Genomic DNA, 16,131 nt, shown 5'->3' on the forward strand with positions numbered 1-16,131 from the left:
AGCCTTCCAGCAAGAAACTTTCCATAAAATCCAGATAGTCTTCCCAGACACACCTTTTGGATTAAGAAATTAGAGAAAAACTGTAATTGTGTGGTACAGTTGGCTAATATCAGGTACATGGATATTTTCTGCCTCTTCATGGGTGCATGCTCACTCTCTGTAAATTTAATTTTATGTTTCTATCTTTTCTCTGCTGCTTGCAGAGAATTCCTCAGACAGTATCAGTGGATGTTGAGAAAACTCTTAACGCTTGGCAGATATTAGTAGTTTTTTATGAATAATAACCAATCATTTTGGTGCTAAATGAGAAACACTGAAGCAACGACACCAAAGCCTTATTTGGCATTAATTGATTTGGCATACAACATGAATTATGAGGTCAAAAGATTTTTTAAAATACAGGGGGCAACAAACAGGTGTCAATGCTCTGTATTTTACTTTCTCTCCTTGAAACAAACAAACCCCAAAAAAAAAAGAAAAAAATCCCAAGAAGAGGAACAGGATTTCCACTCTAGTGGAAAGGTTTAAGCTTGTAATGAAGTTGCAAACCAGGTTTAAAATAGTTACCTTACACTTGTTGGCAAATTAATTTTAATGAAAATTTTAAAACCACAAATCCAAAAGTATGCTCTCATTTTAGAACAATTTACTAATGTTATTGGGGACTAACATTAAAAAGACAATGACGCTCATTAAATTAAAAGTACATTACACTTTAACTATTCTGGATTTTGCTTCAGCTGCAAAACCTTGGTGTATTAGAAGCAACACTGGCTAAAATTATGCTGGGAGTCACTGAGTTCAGGAATTTTTCAATTTACCCATTAACCTTCAGAGGCTGTGATTTTCCCCAGATAAAACCTTGTGAGCTCCTAAATCTGAAGCTTGCGCTTCAGTTCAACTTTTCCCTCTTTTGGGGTTTGCCTTTCTTTACTTTGAAACGATCTCCTTGGGCTTATTAATTATTAAAAAATATAAAATATATATTATTATAATATTATAAAATATAAAGCTATTATTTATTAATGAAAGCAGGAGGAGCTGGTGATACCAAGTTTCCCCGGTGCAGTCCAGAACTACCTCAGGACGCTGGGTTTTACCTCTGCCAGGGCATGACTCAGCTGGATCCGCCATCCCACACTTGCTCCGGGATGGGGCAGGAACAGCTCAGCGATCCATGCGATTGCAGACGGCAGAGGGGGCAGCTCCAAGCTGCACAGTCCGGAGGATTAAATATTTTACTGGGTTTTTACCGTGAGCATCACACAGGAACAGCTCGCACAGGAAACTGTGAGCATGAAGCCAGGCCTGACTGCAGAATTAACCCCAGTTTGTTTAAGCCAAATTGCTTAAAACACTGCGTTTGGCGAGTTCATTAGAAGGAATTAATTAGCGGTTATGACTAATTAGTGATTTCTGCACTGCTAAACACGTTTGATGAGGCACCACAGGAGGGCAGGCCTGCAGCTCTGGAGTGGCCTCTGAACTCGCCCTCCATGTTTGAACTTTTCCATGAGGTTGGCTTACAAAGCCATGAAGATTCGGGTAAAGTCGATGCCCAGCATGTGGGTTGGGGTGGGGTGGGTTGGATCGGGACGGGACGTAAAGAACACCTCCCCACTACCCTCAGAGCCGCAGCCCTGACGGCAGCACCACCTCAGGGGCGGGGCATGAGAGCGAACCTCCCCATGGAGCTCCCGCCCTGCCGGGTCTTACGTTGTGCGTCTGACGTCACAGCGCAGAGACGCCGCGAGAACGAGGGAGAAGGAGGAAGCAGCTTCTCCGCGCTCGCAGCCGCCATTTTGTCTGTGCGCTTGGAGGACGCGGAACTCGCTCGCTTTCCGTTCCAGTTGTAAGTGGTGAGGGCGGCCCTTCTTCGTTCTCTTTTCGCCTTCGCTTCCTTCGCTTTTTTTCTCACTCCTTTCTGTTTCCAAGGGGGACGAAGCGGCGGGTAGACGGAGGGGACGCAGGGCGTGGGGTTGGGTGGGAGAGCTGCTCGCGTTGTCTCCGCGGCGCGGGGCGCATCAGGAGGTGTTGAGAGGGGAGGAGGATTCTCGGTCCAGGGGCTCTGTGGGGGTCTCCGCGGAGGTGCGGAGGGCTGGGCCGGGCGGAGCTGGGCTCATCCGGGCCGGCCGTGCCTGGCGCCCGCCCAGGTGGCAGCGGGAATGGGCCCTTCCTCCCCCGCCGGCCCCGGAGGCCTCCCCGGGGGAACGTGGCGTGAAGTGGGCCCGGTTCCCCTGGCTTGGGGTGGCGGGTGTCCCCTCCAGGATCTGCGGTGTCGGACTTTGGTCATCCCAAAGGAATAAGCCTTTGACCTCTTCCGCCTGCCAGGATTTTGAGGAGAGGCATTTAAAAATTGCTGTGTAGGCAGCTTACGGCAGGGCTTTCGTGGCCCTTATGTGTATGGATCTGTTCAGTAGGGGAATGGCTCCTTATGGCAAAATGTGGGAGTGAAAATTGCCTGTTATATGGATTAGTTCCACATGCTACAGAAATGCATATGTTCGTGGCAGCTGTCAGTATTACATAAGTGAAGTTCTTCGGCGCTTAAAATCAGACAGAGCACAGTAGTAAAAAGTTTTAAGGTGGCTTCTACCTTAAAATGGACTCAGACCGATTCTGGCCATTTCCTCTTCATTTAAATTTACTCGGCTCCTTTAGGGACACAATTTGTAATTTTTATCCTAATTTCACTTATGCTATGTGTATTTGATTGTAGGTAAGCAGTAGTTAGTATTCAGCAAAGCATTTTCTCCAGTTTCCTGTGTCAAGTATTTCTTGCCCCCAAGCCCTGCTCTGCAGAACAGTTTAATGGTGATTTTATTTAGATAGTTGTTCATTACCTTAGTGCAGCCTGCTTTCTGCCAAGCAGGGAAAGAAAAAATATCCCAAGCAACCATAAGTAGAATTTTCAGTTCCCCTATAACTGCGTGGAGCTCTGCACCTCAAGAGTCACTGAAACCTGAGTGTGCTTCAGAACCTGAGTTATGTAAGGTGAAAACAGAGGAAAATGGCTTTGGAGCTGTGTAAAAATAGAGGAAATTAAAGCACGTAAATGAAACACCAACTCGGTTTTAATTTTTTCACGTGTTTTTGTTTGTCATTTGTTACATTATTATTTTATTTTTTATTAGAATCTCACAAGTGAGTAAGATTTTCTGAATCATGACTCACACAAAATGTATACAAGGCACATATTTTGCACGGTTTGGTAACATGCTTTTGATTTAAAAAATATTGTTGCGGATGTCTGTAGGTTTTTTTAGTTTCATTCTTTTTAATTACCAGCCTCTCACAGATCTTCTGAAAGTATAAAAAAACCCTTTTTTTTTTCCCCCTCCAGAACAGGCCGGTCGTTTGCATGTTCTAGGAGTTTCTGTCTTAATGCCTTCTCTTTGTATAGAGGCATTGTTCTCTGTAAATTTACACGGATTTGCAGAATTTACACATGATTTACAGTCATGATTTTTCTACTGTATTGCTGTCATTGTCTCTAAAGTACTCTTTTCACTGTCACTGCTTACTGCAGAAACTTTTTATTATCTTATATAAAATCATTCTTTGGAATATACTGAAGTAGATACAGAAGATTATTCTTACTTTTAAAAAACTCTTTCTTCAGATGAGTAAACAAATAACAGTTGGTTTTGTTACAGTAATTCTACTGTGTTTTACTTTGCCTTTTTTTTTTTTTTTCAGTTGTGCATGTACCTGTTTGAACAAAGAATTCCTGCACCTAACATCCAGCAACAGAAGCTGGTGGGTTTTGTCTTTGGCTGAACTGTAGAACACTCACAGTCCTGCATGCTAATAGGGTGCAAAAGTTGTGACTTGGCTCCCGGTGCTCCAAAGCTGTGTTAATCCATCAGCGTTCACAGTGGTTGTTGCTAAAAGTGACTGTTTCCTGGTGTTCTGTAAATAGTTTAGTGAGAGAAGTTTTTAGGCTGATTGTGCATACTTGTTTTTACTTTATAATACAGTAGGAAGACCTAAATCCAGGTTTTATTGTTAGAGGATGTCTGGAGAGGAAGGTTTCTTCCAGTAGAAGGCTCTTTAAGGATGCTATTGTGTTTAGTCACTTGAGGGTTTATTTAAAACAGGCTTTAATGACATGTTTGAAGCTATTAAATGAAGATGAGTTGGCCCATTTAATCTTGATTTGTTTCATAACAGTGTTAGTGTTGGGATGAGGGAGCTGTGTCTGCCTGCCAAACCGACTTTTGTTGGGGGAGGGAGCTGAGAAAAAATGTGTCTTTTTAGTTTTGTCATACTTGAGCAAGCTACCTTTGTTGACTTGCACCTACATGTGTGTTCATTGATTTTAAAAAAAATTATGATTATTGTATTTTGCAGTGGGAGATGAGGCATTCAAAGCAATCTCATTGTCCTGAGTGGGACGACAGAAGGAGCTGGGATCAGAGGAAGCACAGCAGCAGTCGCAAACGCAGAAAGAGGTCCCACAGCAGTGGCCAAGAGAGCAAGCACTATAAACCCAGTCGCATTTCAGAAAGGTATAAGGCTCTGAACTGAGTAGTGCAAATGTTTCTTACCATGTCTAAATTAAATGTGTTTTCAGGGTAGGAGTTTTTGAATGCCTAGAGTTGTCAGTTCCTTATGGCTTAGCTGGCTTAAGACAAGCCTGATATGTAGCTGTTAACACAGCACCTGAACCATTAAATAGAAATTCTTGAATAAAAGCAAGTAAGTGTTACTAGTTTGTCTCAGTGATGTCAGGTAAACATTGGTATTGAATACAATCAATATTAGATTTCATGTGTAAAGTGCCTTTTAACTTAATGTGAATAAAAGAAGGAAGAAGGTTTGTTTAATCATTTAATACAATGGTAAGTATGAATTTCTCATACTAATTTGGAAGTGATTTGTGTTTTCTCCTACACTGCTTTCACTGGAAAGATGTATTTTTCTGTTTTGTCTTGGTTTGTTGTTTTTTTTTTTCCTTGAAAAGATCCAATGGAATTATTTTAAAAGCTCATACTCATGCTTATTAAAATGCTGGAAGGAGTAGGCGTACAGCAGTAAGGGAACTCTGTGCCTCAGCAGCTTTTTAATGGTCTGTTTTCTGTGCAAAAGATCCATGTTCCAGATAATCTGAGGTTTTAATGTTGGTTGCAGAGCGCTTAGAACTATGCTGCTTCTCTCAGTCTCTAGGCTTTATTTAACACCTGGAGCTTTGAAAGCATAGAAGGGATGATTTCTGTATTGAAAGTGGTTTATCATATGACTTTAAAGGTTGTAATGAAGTTGCTCAGTATATTTTAGGAAGTGTTTATCTTTTTTTAAGTCTGAGTTTCTTACTATGCAAACTGTGGACAGATCGTACATTGTTCATGTGGATGGCTGCCATGTATTTGAGACTGACAATGTTGTTAAATCCCTAATAAAGTAACGTGAAAAGCTCCACTATTTTTGGGGAGGGATTCAATTAAAAAAACATTTCTGCTGTAAAGACAGATACTGTATAACTCAGCTCAGGTCACTTATCTTGTTGGAACCTCAAGTTTTTGAAGTGGAGAACATTCACTTAAAATATATTTTCAGTCATTATTTGGACGATAGAGCCATAAATGAAAGAGACCATCATGACCGGAGATATGTTGAGGAATACAGAAATGACTTCTGTGAAGTGTATGACCACAGGCATTATCACAGAGACTATGAAAAGAGTCACCATCATCACTATAGCAAATCCTCTGGTCGGAGCAGGAAAAGTAGTCATAAAAGGAAGCATAAGAGACATCATTGCTCCAGTCACCAATCGCATTCGGTATGAGTAATTTTTAACTTTATTATTAATGAATTAGTGGTAATAGACTTCGTAAATGAGTGCTAGAGCTGCAATTCCTGATCCACGGTATTTAAGAAATACATTATTAAAAAAGGATTTGTATTTAATTGAGTCTGTTTGTGGAGCATGTGAATATGTTGTTAGTTGAGATTCTTGGATCAGTGTTGGGTGGGGGAGTGGGATTGTCAGTATTAGTTGTACGCTGGGAATGCAGGTGGTTGGTAGTCAAAATCACTAAGATTGATCTGAAAAAAATGTCTTGAAAATGAAGACAGGTAGCTGTCCTGTTTTGAAGTACAACTGTCACTTAGCTTTGCAACATAGTGAACCTTGTTTTGTCAGGTGGATTGTGAGATGTTATCCACACTATTGCTAAAAGTAATTGAATTGACATGCCTTTTTAACATGAATTGAAAGGATGAAAGTGCATGTCTGGTAAATTGATGTGAACAATTCTACATGTAATTCCAGAAAGCTTTGATGAGCCCGGTACCCAGCTAATGGCACCTAATGTCTTAGTGAGATGGGATAAGTTTGCTGCTTGCCTTCTTTGAAGGTGTGCTCTCTGAATTTCTCATGATTGTCGTGATGCCCACTGATGCATCTACAGCTCCAGGTGTTTTATACCACTTTTCTGCAGTAGAACAGCAAGATTAGCAAAGTTATTAGATTATATAAAGTAAATTAAGGACTTCAGGGTACTTTCTCTCCCCTCTCTAAACATGGGGAAGTAAAATTGTTTACATGAGTGGATGTTTTAAGAATAGAAACTTTTCACCTGACTGAGAGCTTAGGTGTGTAGATAAATACTATTTTTTTGCTATTTGCTAGCAAAGTATTAGAAATAGCAGTGTTGCAGTCTTAATCTGTCTTCAATTAAGCCACTGTTTGAGAGACAAAATTGTGTTGTTTTTTTTCTGTTGCTTGTATCACTTTAAGTATTTATCTGAAAATCTGTTCCTTGCCATGTTTTTCTTCTGTAACATAAACTGTGCCCTGTGAATTTCTGGGGACTGAATTTGAAATTGCTCCTGCCAACTGTTCGTGGCCTGGTGTGTAACTGAATGCCTGAATATCTCCCCGCTGAATGAATTGCGTATTCTGCCCTGAATTCACTCTGATATATTGATTGGCTGGACGATCTTGGTGCCGTTTCCAGAAGAGTCACCGAAGGAAAAGATCCAGGAGTGTAGAGGATGATGAGGAGGGTCACCTGATCTGTGAAAGTGGAGACGTTCTAAGAGCAAGATGTATAGAACATTTTTCAACACTTTTAAAAAACTTTTCAGAAAAAAATCTGTTTAGAATAGTATGTCAGAGGAGGGGGGCTAAAGAAATCTCATTGCTCTTTTTGTTCTGTTTTTTTTTGTGCTTTTTTGTTTTTTTGCATATCTTCTTTTCTGTAGAATTTAAATACTGTGTTCAAAAAGTTCCAATTAGTAAATGAACTTGAGATTAGAACAAGAGATAGTTTTTTGGCTAACTGTTTTCATGACTCCTGTCCAATAAAATAATGCATTCTGATGCTGAAATTTAAAGTAATTATGCTTTTGTAATGGCACATTTTAAAATCTACATTAATATGTTCATTCTCCTTTAAGTAGTTGTATAATTCTAACTTATTTTTATTCTTTTTAGATGAAATTGTTGCGACTTTAGGAGAAGGAGCTTTTGGAAAAGTAGTGGAGTGCATAGATCATGATATGTAAGTGTTGGGTTATCTTTATTAGTGGATCTCATGATAAAAGCTACTTAGATCTGAAATTAAAGCTCAAGGACATTTTATTTAAGAGAAAGTTGCAGTCAAACGCCCTATTTAATGATTGAGAGTTTTATTTCGTTTTTCTGTTACTATTAAGTGCTGCTGCTGTAACTGGAGAATGTGAGAGCAGCTAAAGAGTGCAGAGTTAGTTTGGGAGACTTTAAAAGATGGTGCAGTGAGTTACTGAGAAAGTAGTTTTGCTTCTTAATGAAAGCAGTTGCTTGGAATTGGTTGAGCTGTAAATTGCTTTCCTCAGTTTTCATAATCAAAATTATCCTTTAAAGTGTTTTTGAATCAACAGTAACCCAGTATCCAGTACTTAAATGGAATGATTGCTTCCATGTTAGCGATGTGTCTGCTGAAGGAGTGGAAGCTTAACTATATTTCCATTAATTCTGTGTTTTCTAACAGAGCTCAGGCTGTTTTGACTGTATGTTTTATATCAGCAGTTCTGTGACATAGCTTTAGTACCTTTTCCTCTATCTTTGGTTTGTTTGTCATTTCATAAGTCTGTTTTGGAGTTTGAGATCATGTTGTGAGGGCAGAGAGTGTTCTGAAGTTGTTAGACTTGAAAGAGCTCTACAGAGACAAAAATTGTCTAAGAGTGAATGGGACAGAGGAGCTGTGTCTGTGTTCCATTTCAGTGACAGCCTTACAATCAATGCATGCAGGCATTCAGTGCACGGCAGTTTTCACTGGTATAAAATGCTCACAATCCAAACTTCAGAAATTACTCAATTCCCCTGATTCCGTAAGAGCATTGGAAAAGAGCCAGGACAAGTTGTGCAAGTTGCAGGGAGAAAAAAAATAAATCAAATTTTTGTAGTATTTTTGTTCAAATGAGAATTTTGTTAATTTTTTGATTGTTCTGCTGGCAGAGTCCCAGTGTTTATTCTACTTAAGATGAGATAGTAACACTGAGAAGTCATTAATAATGCATATAGTACAGGTATTTGAGAAAGAGAAGATCAGGATTACTTTGTTTTTTATAGAACTGTTCTGGTTGAGTGCAGCATGCTTAAATCAAATTCCCCTAATCCAACTCATAATTCTCCATGACCTTTAATCTTCCTGTGTTTCTTTTATTAAAATCAGGCTGCTTTGGGGTTGTGGTATTTAACAATAATTGATCCAGTTTGCCATGCTTTACTTTCTTTTCCAGGAGAGGAATGCATGTAGCAGTTAAAATAGTGAAAAATGTTGGTCGATACCGGGAGGCAGCCCGTTCAGAAATACAGGTGTTGGAACACTTGAACAACATGGATCCAAGCAGCAATTTGTAAGTATGGAATTTGAGTAGTCAGCATAACAAAGATTTGAAGAAAGTCATAATTCAATTGATTTTCATTTGTTTTCTTTTTTTTATTTTCTCTTTTAAGCCGCTGCGTCCAGATGCTGGAATGGTTTGATCACCATGGCCATGTCTGCATTGTTTTTGAGCTACTGGGGCTCAGTACTTACGACTTCATTAAGGAAAACAGCTTTCTGCCATTTCACATTAATGACATTAGGAACATGGCCTATCAAATTTGCCAGTCTATAAACTGTAAGTAAATTTCAATACTCCTTTCAAATATATGGGTGTGTTTTGGATTCTCCTTTAGGAATTTAATGTGCAAATTATGGAATACTGTTCTCTTTTTCCTTGTAGTTCTACACCATAATAAACTAACTCACACAGATTTAAAGCCTGAAAATATTTTGTTTGTGGAGTCTGATTACATAGTGAAGTACAATGCCAAAATGGTAAGTTTGTTCTTTGTTTTTTTCAACTTGAATTTCACTACTCCTGTTTTCATTGAAACTTTTTTAAAAAAAAAAAAGAAAAAATACAGAGATAACAAGTAACTGAAGCAAATTTAAGGTTAACAAAAGAGGAAAAGAACTCTTGTTACTGTAAATGGTCTTTACTCAGCTGTTTTGGGTATTGAGATTAAATCACTTTGTTGCCCACTCTTCTTGGAGCATTGAGCTGCACAGGAATTAAAGTATGTGGAGGAAGTGTTCTGTTACACATTTTATGCTAGCTGGTACTTTGAAGATAATGTGATAATGCTTTTTGCCTAAGCATGCTTTTAAAAAGAATTAACAGCATTTTGATTTCTTGCAGAAACGAGATGAACGCACTTTGAAAAACACAGACATCAAAGTTGTTGATTTTGGAAGTGCAACTTTTGATGATGAGCATCATAGCACATTGGTATCTACAAGACATTACAGAGCTCCTGAGGTTATTTTAGGTCAGTAAAGACTCTTAAACCTTCTGAAAGTTCATCGTAGTTCATTCAGGTGTCTTTACTTCATAAACCAGAGTAGTTGCTCATGGTTCTAGTAATCAGTCATCCCTTAGATGGTGGTGGTAAAATTATTGAGAGTAAACAGTAAAATAAATACTCTAAAACCAGAAATAAACACCAGGGTTTGAGGAGGGCATGGGCGTAAGTTGAGCATCAGTAAATGTGTGGAAATTGGACATGTGCTTTGTGGGTTATAGATTCTGAGAACATACTAAAAAGTAAAACAAACTTTGTCTATTTTGCAGCACTGGGATGGTCTCAGCCGTGTGATGTGTGGAGTATTGGTTGTATTCTGATTGAGTATTACCTGGGATTTACAGTGTTTCAGGTGTGTATCTACACTTACATAGAACATGTCTCTTACAGACTACTGACTTTAATCTTTTAATGGCATGCACTTAACTATGTAAAAGGCATAACCTCATGGGGTTTTAAGGATTATATAGATGAGACTGGAAAATCAGCATCCATACAGGAAAATGTTACCTCTTGGATATCTCTATCAGAGTTTCTAAGATGATCTTGTCTGGCATTTTGAGTGAAGAAGACTGTCATGATACTGCTGGAATTAAGAGTAAAGAAAACACTTGTACAATGTTTGGTTTGTAAACTGTTGTTCAAGGGTCATCCTAACTGTGGAAAGTGTTACATAATCTGCATTGCATAATCTATTTTTTATAATTGAAGGTGGCAGTGTTTAAAGATATTGTGACAGTGCTCTAGCAAAATCATGTTTGCAGTTTGATTGTTGTTACCAGCACTCAAGTGGCTCAGAGGAGAAAAATGTGCTAAGTGCCTTCATTGCTTTTTCTACACAGACTCATGATAGTAAAGAACACCTGGCAATGATGGAAAGAATACTGGGGCCTCTGCCCACTCACATGATCAAGAAATCCAGGTACGTTCATTATAGAAGTGGTAAGTCGCCTAATATTTTCTCTTACAAGAGAAATTGCAAAGTTGCCATTGTAAGCTATGAATTGCTGCAGATCAACAGGGATTCAAAGATTCAAAGCTAACTTTGGTATGGTCACCAGAACAGTATTAGACATCAATTTTTCTTTAACTCTGAGAATAGAAACCATGTCATCACAATAATTATTGTGAGGAAGAAGAGGGCCCTTGCTTGCAAATATAGCTGTCATCCTCTTCTGTTGCCCCTCCATATCCTTCAGACCTATGCTTCTGATCTTTCTCTCTTCCTCAAAGATAACTCCATGCAACAGAAGTTTCTCACTTCTGTGGCAAGGACAAGCAGCCAGCACAGGGTTCTCCCCTGACCCCTCTATGTCCAAAATTTAGAGGTCCTGGGATTTGATTGTCTGTTTTCTTTCTTACATAAGCTGTCTTGTTGCCAGTTCATGTAGATAATTCTGTAATTCATGTTAGAGTAGAATTCCAATAATTCTGGGTTGGATAATGTATATTGTTTGTTACAGTTGTCCAGTTGATTATAATGCATTTTGAAAAACAGGAAAAAGCTTGGAAAGCAGCAATTGCAATAGATACAAGTAATACTAGAAAAAAAAAAAAAAGTTTTTTTCTAATGATTGTGGCAGCAGTAATGAAAAAGCAGCAGATCTCTGTGAATAAATAGTCACTTAAAGAAATGTTAGCTCTCAAATGCAAAGAGACATGCAGGAACACTTAATGGTGTTTTAAAACTTCTTAGAAAAGATCTGCTTGCTGTGTGCACTGACACCAACTTACTGTTATTTCCTTGTCCTGCAGAAAACATTATTTTCATCATGACCAGTTAGACTGGGATGAGCACAGCTCTGCAGGCCGGTATGTCAGGAGACGCTGTAAACCTCTGAAGGTAGGAGACAGCATTTTTATTGCTGTTAGACTGCAGTTGTGAAAGCTCTCTCTAAAATACCTCCTGCTTGTTTCTTTCAGGAATTCATGCATTGCCAAGACACGGATCATCAAAGTCTGTTTGACCTTGTTCGCAGAATGCTGGAATATGATCCAGCCAAAAGAATTACTCTTGATGAAGCCTTGCAGCATCCTTTTTTTGATCCATTAAATAAATAAATTCAAAGATCTTCTATGCTTCTTCAAGGAGATTTCCTAGACTGTGTCAGTCAGTCAGCAGAGGTTGCATGAAACTTTTGTAAGCTTTAAATTATTTTGTACAGTTAAGTCTGTAAATAATTACATATGTTTTGTATAACTGTTATGTTTACCTTGTTGAGCAGTTGTAGTCTTATGGATATCAAAGTGAAAAATAAAAGTAATTTTCATTTTTGAAAGCCTGCACCACTCTCTTTTACAGATTATGCTAGTCTCACTGTAAGTGAGGAGTCTGAGCTAGTTAAGGTCTGAAAAGTAACATTTCCTACTTTCAGTATTGTTTCTAGTCATTAAAGATGAACATTTTTGTGATAAGTTCTTAGAATGCAGAGAAATATGGCCTGCCATAGAATTATGGCATATTTAAGCTCTTGCAGTAATGAGATCATTTTGAAGTCTTCAATGTGTATTTCTGTGCAGCTTTGTTTGTAGTTACTGGTAAATGAAGTGACCTTGGGAACAGAAATGCTGGCATTGAGCCTGTACAGGATGGAGGTGGCTGGGTTCTCAGTTGTGACTCCTGAACTCTGGTACTGGCTTCAGAAGAAAATGGTGCAATTTTCCAAGATCTGTTAATGTCCTTTGGTAATTTTGGGGTTTCCATGTCTATAAGCTGATGATTTTTACTACAGCTCTCTTAATCCATTTGACACTGTATGGGTGGCTTACTGAGCAGTAGGAAGGGAGCCTTTCATAGAAAAGTTCATTCTGACTGTAATAAGCAAGTTTTGGCTATTTATTTCAATCTTGACTTTACTGCACAAGCCTTTCTTCAAAGAAAGGAAACAAAATTGTTTCTGCTCCACAGGAGCCTGACTTCATGTTTTGTGCTTGCTGAGTTAGCCCTAATGTACAGGAGGCTTCATTTGCAAGAGGCTCCAGACATGCATATCTCTGAGCTGGGGGTAGAATAGATCCGGGACAGGCTTTGAAAGCTTATCTTCTGTTACCAGTGCCACCTCCTGGGCTTGATTGTAGGTCATCATAGCTGCCTCCTTTCCTTGGATGTTGGTGATGATGACATTGTTTCTGCTTAGCATGACAGAAAATGTAACAGTCTGTGCTATGCAGGTCAGCTTGGGAGAGCTGAGTGGGACAAGAGTAAATTCCTTCTTCCCACAGTGCTTACCATCCTACAGCTTCAGAGGCAAAGCAAGGACTTAGCTGAGTGTATCAGCTAAGCAATGCAAATCAAAGGCAGATGGGGGAGAAAATTTTATATGCTGCTATAACAATAAAACTCTAACCATAAAACAGTTCTATCGAAATTAGGGAAAGATGGTGTGCTCTTACTTACAGAGTGCTTCTAGCTGTTGGTGTAGGTACTGAAATTTGTTGTGCTTGGTAAAGGAGATACAGCTTAGCCCTGTTATAAAGTCATGTTTAAATTGACTTTCCTTCCTGTAAACTTAAAAGCACTATCAGAAATAGTGTGGCACCTGCAGCACGGTGCCAAGTGCTTTTGCAGGCCTTGCAGCATCTGCGGCAGTGTTGGTTTGCAGGCACAGCAGGCCAAGGCCCCTGGATTCCCCAGGGAAGCTGGGTGTGGCTCCAAGCAGCACCCCAAGGCAGGGGCTGGGGATCTGGAGTTGCCCTTGGTGCTTTAGTCTTTAGTAGGGGTTGGATTTTTATGTGTACACACCACCACCCCTATTGTCATCTTCATACTCAAAGTTTAATTTTGGCATGTTTGTATCAAGTTCTAGCTGTTAAATAATTAGAAGAGCATTCACATCTATTTCTGCATTTCAGATTTCCAGCTATTGTCCCTTCAAAATATGGCCTGTGTCTGGGTCAGCCAGGCAGACAAGACTAACAGTGCATTTCCATTATGAGCCACTCTTTTTACTAAACATGGAAGACAAGACAGAATAAGCTGTCTTTTAAGGGAACAGCCCAGGCTTCATCACTCAAGTGCAGAGTGTGATCTAGGGCTCCAGAAGCTGATCCAAGTGAGGGAAGAGTTGAGCTCAGGGCTAAGCTACATCAGAAGGGGGCTTGGGTTTCTGGGGCAGGGAGTTATCTGCTGCAGGAATGCTCAGTCCTGCCTGTTCCTTCAGTGTCTGGCTATCAGGGCTGCCTGGAGGGCTCAGGTCACACAGGATGAGATGCTTTGCACCCAAGCTTCTCTCCACAAACGATGGCACTGTGCTTCTACCACTCTCATGGAGCTTGTAAGAAAAGCCTTGGCAAGCTCATACAAAGGAGAGTGGGAAAAGGAGGTAAGAAATAGGGTCTCACAGAAACCTGGAGTTTTCTTTTTATCTTCAGGGATATGTAAGAGCAGGAACTGGTTGTCAGCAAATGCTATGGATTTTCCTGTTTTAACGGCTTTGGAAATAGCTACACGAAGCCTGATAGCTACACTCTCCCTGTGTGCATGTGTGTGTGTTTTATTAATCAACTTAATTAGAAGCTGACATTGGTAACGTTACTGACATGGTAGCATTTCCTAACTCTGCCCTGGAAATAAGAATTATACCTCTAAGGGCAAGTGTCTTTGTCTAGATGGAAAAGAGTATGCTGGGATTTGTATACCATGTGCTTAGAATCTTGACAATCATTAAGTTGCAGGAGGATGTTTTATAGGTCAGTTGAGAGTTTTAATGCTCTGTGTAACAGCAAGGAAAAGGCACGACAACATGTGGGTGCTCAGTGCTTATCTGTGAGCAGTTTTCTCTCTTTCAAAGGCTGGCGAAAGTGGATGGAGCACTCCACTGAAGTAATAGCGAGGTACAGTGCGTAGTGGGGGTCCGGGTACGGTCTCTTCACTAGAACAGATCGCGGCGCAGACGGGCTGTAGGGCAGAAGGTACAAAGCTCCCGGCCAGGTGACACCTCTCGGAGGTCGCGGGCTCCAGGGCAGCCGGGCCCGGGCCGCTCTCCCGGCGGGGGGAGCCCGCTGGAGGGCGCCCAGCCCGCGCCCGCCGCCGCCCCCGCCGCGGGCAGCGCAGCTACCGGCACCGAGCGGCGACCGGAGCGGGGCCGCCCGGCCGGCACCCTGCGCTCCGGAGTGGATGCCGTGCAGCACGGGCGGGACCCCGAGGGCCGCGGGCGGGCGGGGACGGGGCCGTGGGGAGCGGTCCCCGCTGGGGGCCGGGCAGCGGGGGTGGGATCTGCTCCGCGTAATGCCCCATGGGGGGCGGCGGGCCGCGCTCGGAGCATCCCCCCTTCCCCAGCGCGGGGGGAGGCGGCGGGGGAGCCGCCACCCCCCTCTTCCTCCGTTTAAGACCCGGGCTGGCGGGGCGAGCGCAGGAGAGCGGCCGCTCCGCAGCTCCGGCCCCACGCCCGCGGCGCGCACGGGGCGGCGCTGGATGCGCGGGCGGCGGGAGGCGGGCGGCAGCCGAGCGGGACCCCGCGCAGCGGCGCGGAGCGCGGCGCGATGAGCGCGGGCAGCGGAGCCGCCGGCGCGGCGGGCACCGCCACCTCCGCGCTGTGCCTGCTGCTCTCGCTCACCGCCGTGGCCGTGTGCCTGCTGCTGGGCGCCAAGACGGCGGAGCTGCAGGGCCGGCTGGCCGCGCTGGAGGAGCGGGGCGCCGCCGGCCACGGGCCGCTGCTGGACGCGCTGCAGCCCCGCGTGGAGCAGCTTTTCCGCGAGGTGAGTGAGAGGAGGCGCGGGCGGGAGCGCACGATCGGGGAAGGCGCTCCGGCCCCGCTCCGCCGCGGGGTTCACTCCGTGTTTCACCCGCTTCTCCTCCTCTTTGAAAAACTTCTTCCCTTTTACCAAACTTTACTCTTTTTGTTGCCGTTTCCATGAATCAGGCGTAGGGCGAGGCGTGGCAGAGCCCACCTTGTTTAGAAGAGAAAGCGCCCCAGGTGAAGGGCCGGCAGTCGAAGGTTAGAGGACATGCGACTTTCCCCCTTATTGTATTCACTGACATAGGTAACCCGAGTACCTTAACTATGTATCTTGGGATTTAATGGACCATAATTTCCTTGTTAGAAATGATGAACGTGATCCCCGCTATCTGGACTGTCTGTCACAGAGTATTGTGGTCTGGCAGTGCAGAACTGATTTATGGCAGGCAGAGGATACCACCACTAGTTACTTCACTTTCAGTCCTGGGGTTTTCTGAAATTATTCAATAAATATTTCTGTGCTGAACAATTTCCCCTACTTGGAGAACTATTATCCACACTGATGCCCTTCTCGGTGCCTAACTAAACCAAATCTCTTGGAGAAGTTACACT

The 16,131-nt window shown here is 42.1% G+C and overlaps 1 protein-coding gene across 5 annotated transcripts; it reads left to right on the plus strand.

Moving 5' to 3' along the window:
* Positions 1 to 1,553: 1,553 nt before the first annotated feature.
* On the plus strand, positions 1,554 to 12,120 carry CLK4 (CDC like kinase 4). Of its 5 annotated transcripts, none has more exons than XM_023935990.2 (14): positions 1,554 to 1,859; positions 3,700 to 3,759; positions 4,354 to 4,511; positions 5,560 to 5,785; positions 6,966 to 7,056; positions 7,445 to 7,511; positions 8,731 to 8,847; positions 8,948 to 9,114; positions 9,220 to 9,314; positions 9,679 to 9,808; positions 10,111 to 10,193; positions 10,684 to 10,763; positions 11,597 to 11,684; positions 11,765 to 12,120. In XM_023935990.2, exons 2-14 carry the CDS (start codon positions 3,706 to 3,708, stop codon positions 11,900 to 11,902), a joined length of 1,494 nt encoding a protein of 497 aa, XP_023791758.1. In that variant the 5' UTR covers positions 1,554 to 1,859; positions 3,700 to 3,705; the 3' UTR covers positions 11,903 to 12,120. The 5 variants fall into 5 exon arrangements, with proteins under 5 accessions (XP_023791758.1, XP_023791759.1, XP_023791763.1 ...); XM_023935991.2 differs by having other exon boundaries at positions 1,629 to 1,852; XM_023935993.2 differs by having other exon boundaries at positions 1,717 to 1,856.
* The last annotated feature ends 4,011 nt before the right edge of the window (positions 12,121 to 16,131 follow it).

Source organism: Cyanistes caeruleus, chromosome 15 (genome assembly GCF_971803275.1).
Source record: "Cyanistes caeruleus chromosome 15, bCyaCae1.hap1.1, whole genome shotgun sequence".
Taxonomy (NCBI): domain Eukaryota; kingdom Metazoa; phylum Chordata; class Aves; order Passeriformes; family Paridae; genus Cyanistes; species Cyanistes caeruleus.

What these genes read in the sequence shown, in the direction of transcription:
- CLK4 (XM_023935990.2), top strand. Translation starts at nt 3,706, where the DNA reads ATGTACCTGTTTGAACAAAGAATTCCTGCACCTAACATCCAGCAACAG. An exon ending in ATGGATCCAAGCAGCAATTT is followed by an intron (nt 8,848 to 8,947) that starts GTAAGTATGGAA and finishes TTCTCTTTTAAG; the next exon opens with CCGCTGCGTCCAGATGCTGG. An exon ending in GACGCTGTAAACCTCTGAAG is followed by an intron (nt 11,685 to 11,764) that starts GTAGGAGACAGC and finishes TGTTTCTTTCAG; the next exon opens with GAATTCATGCATTGCCAAGA.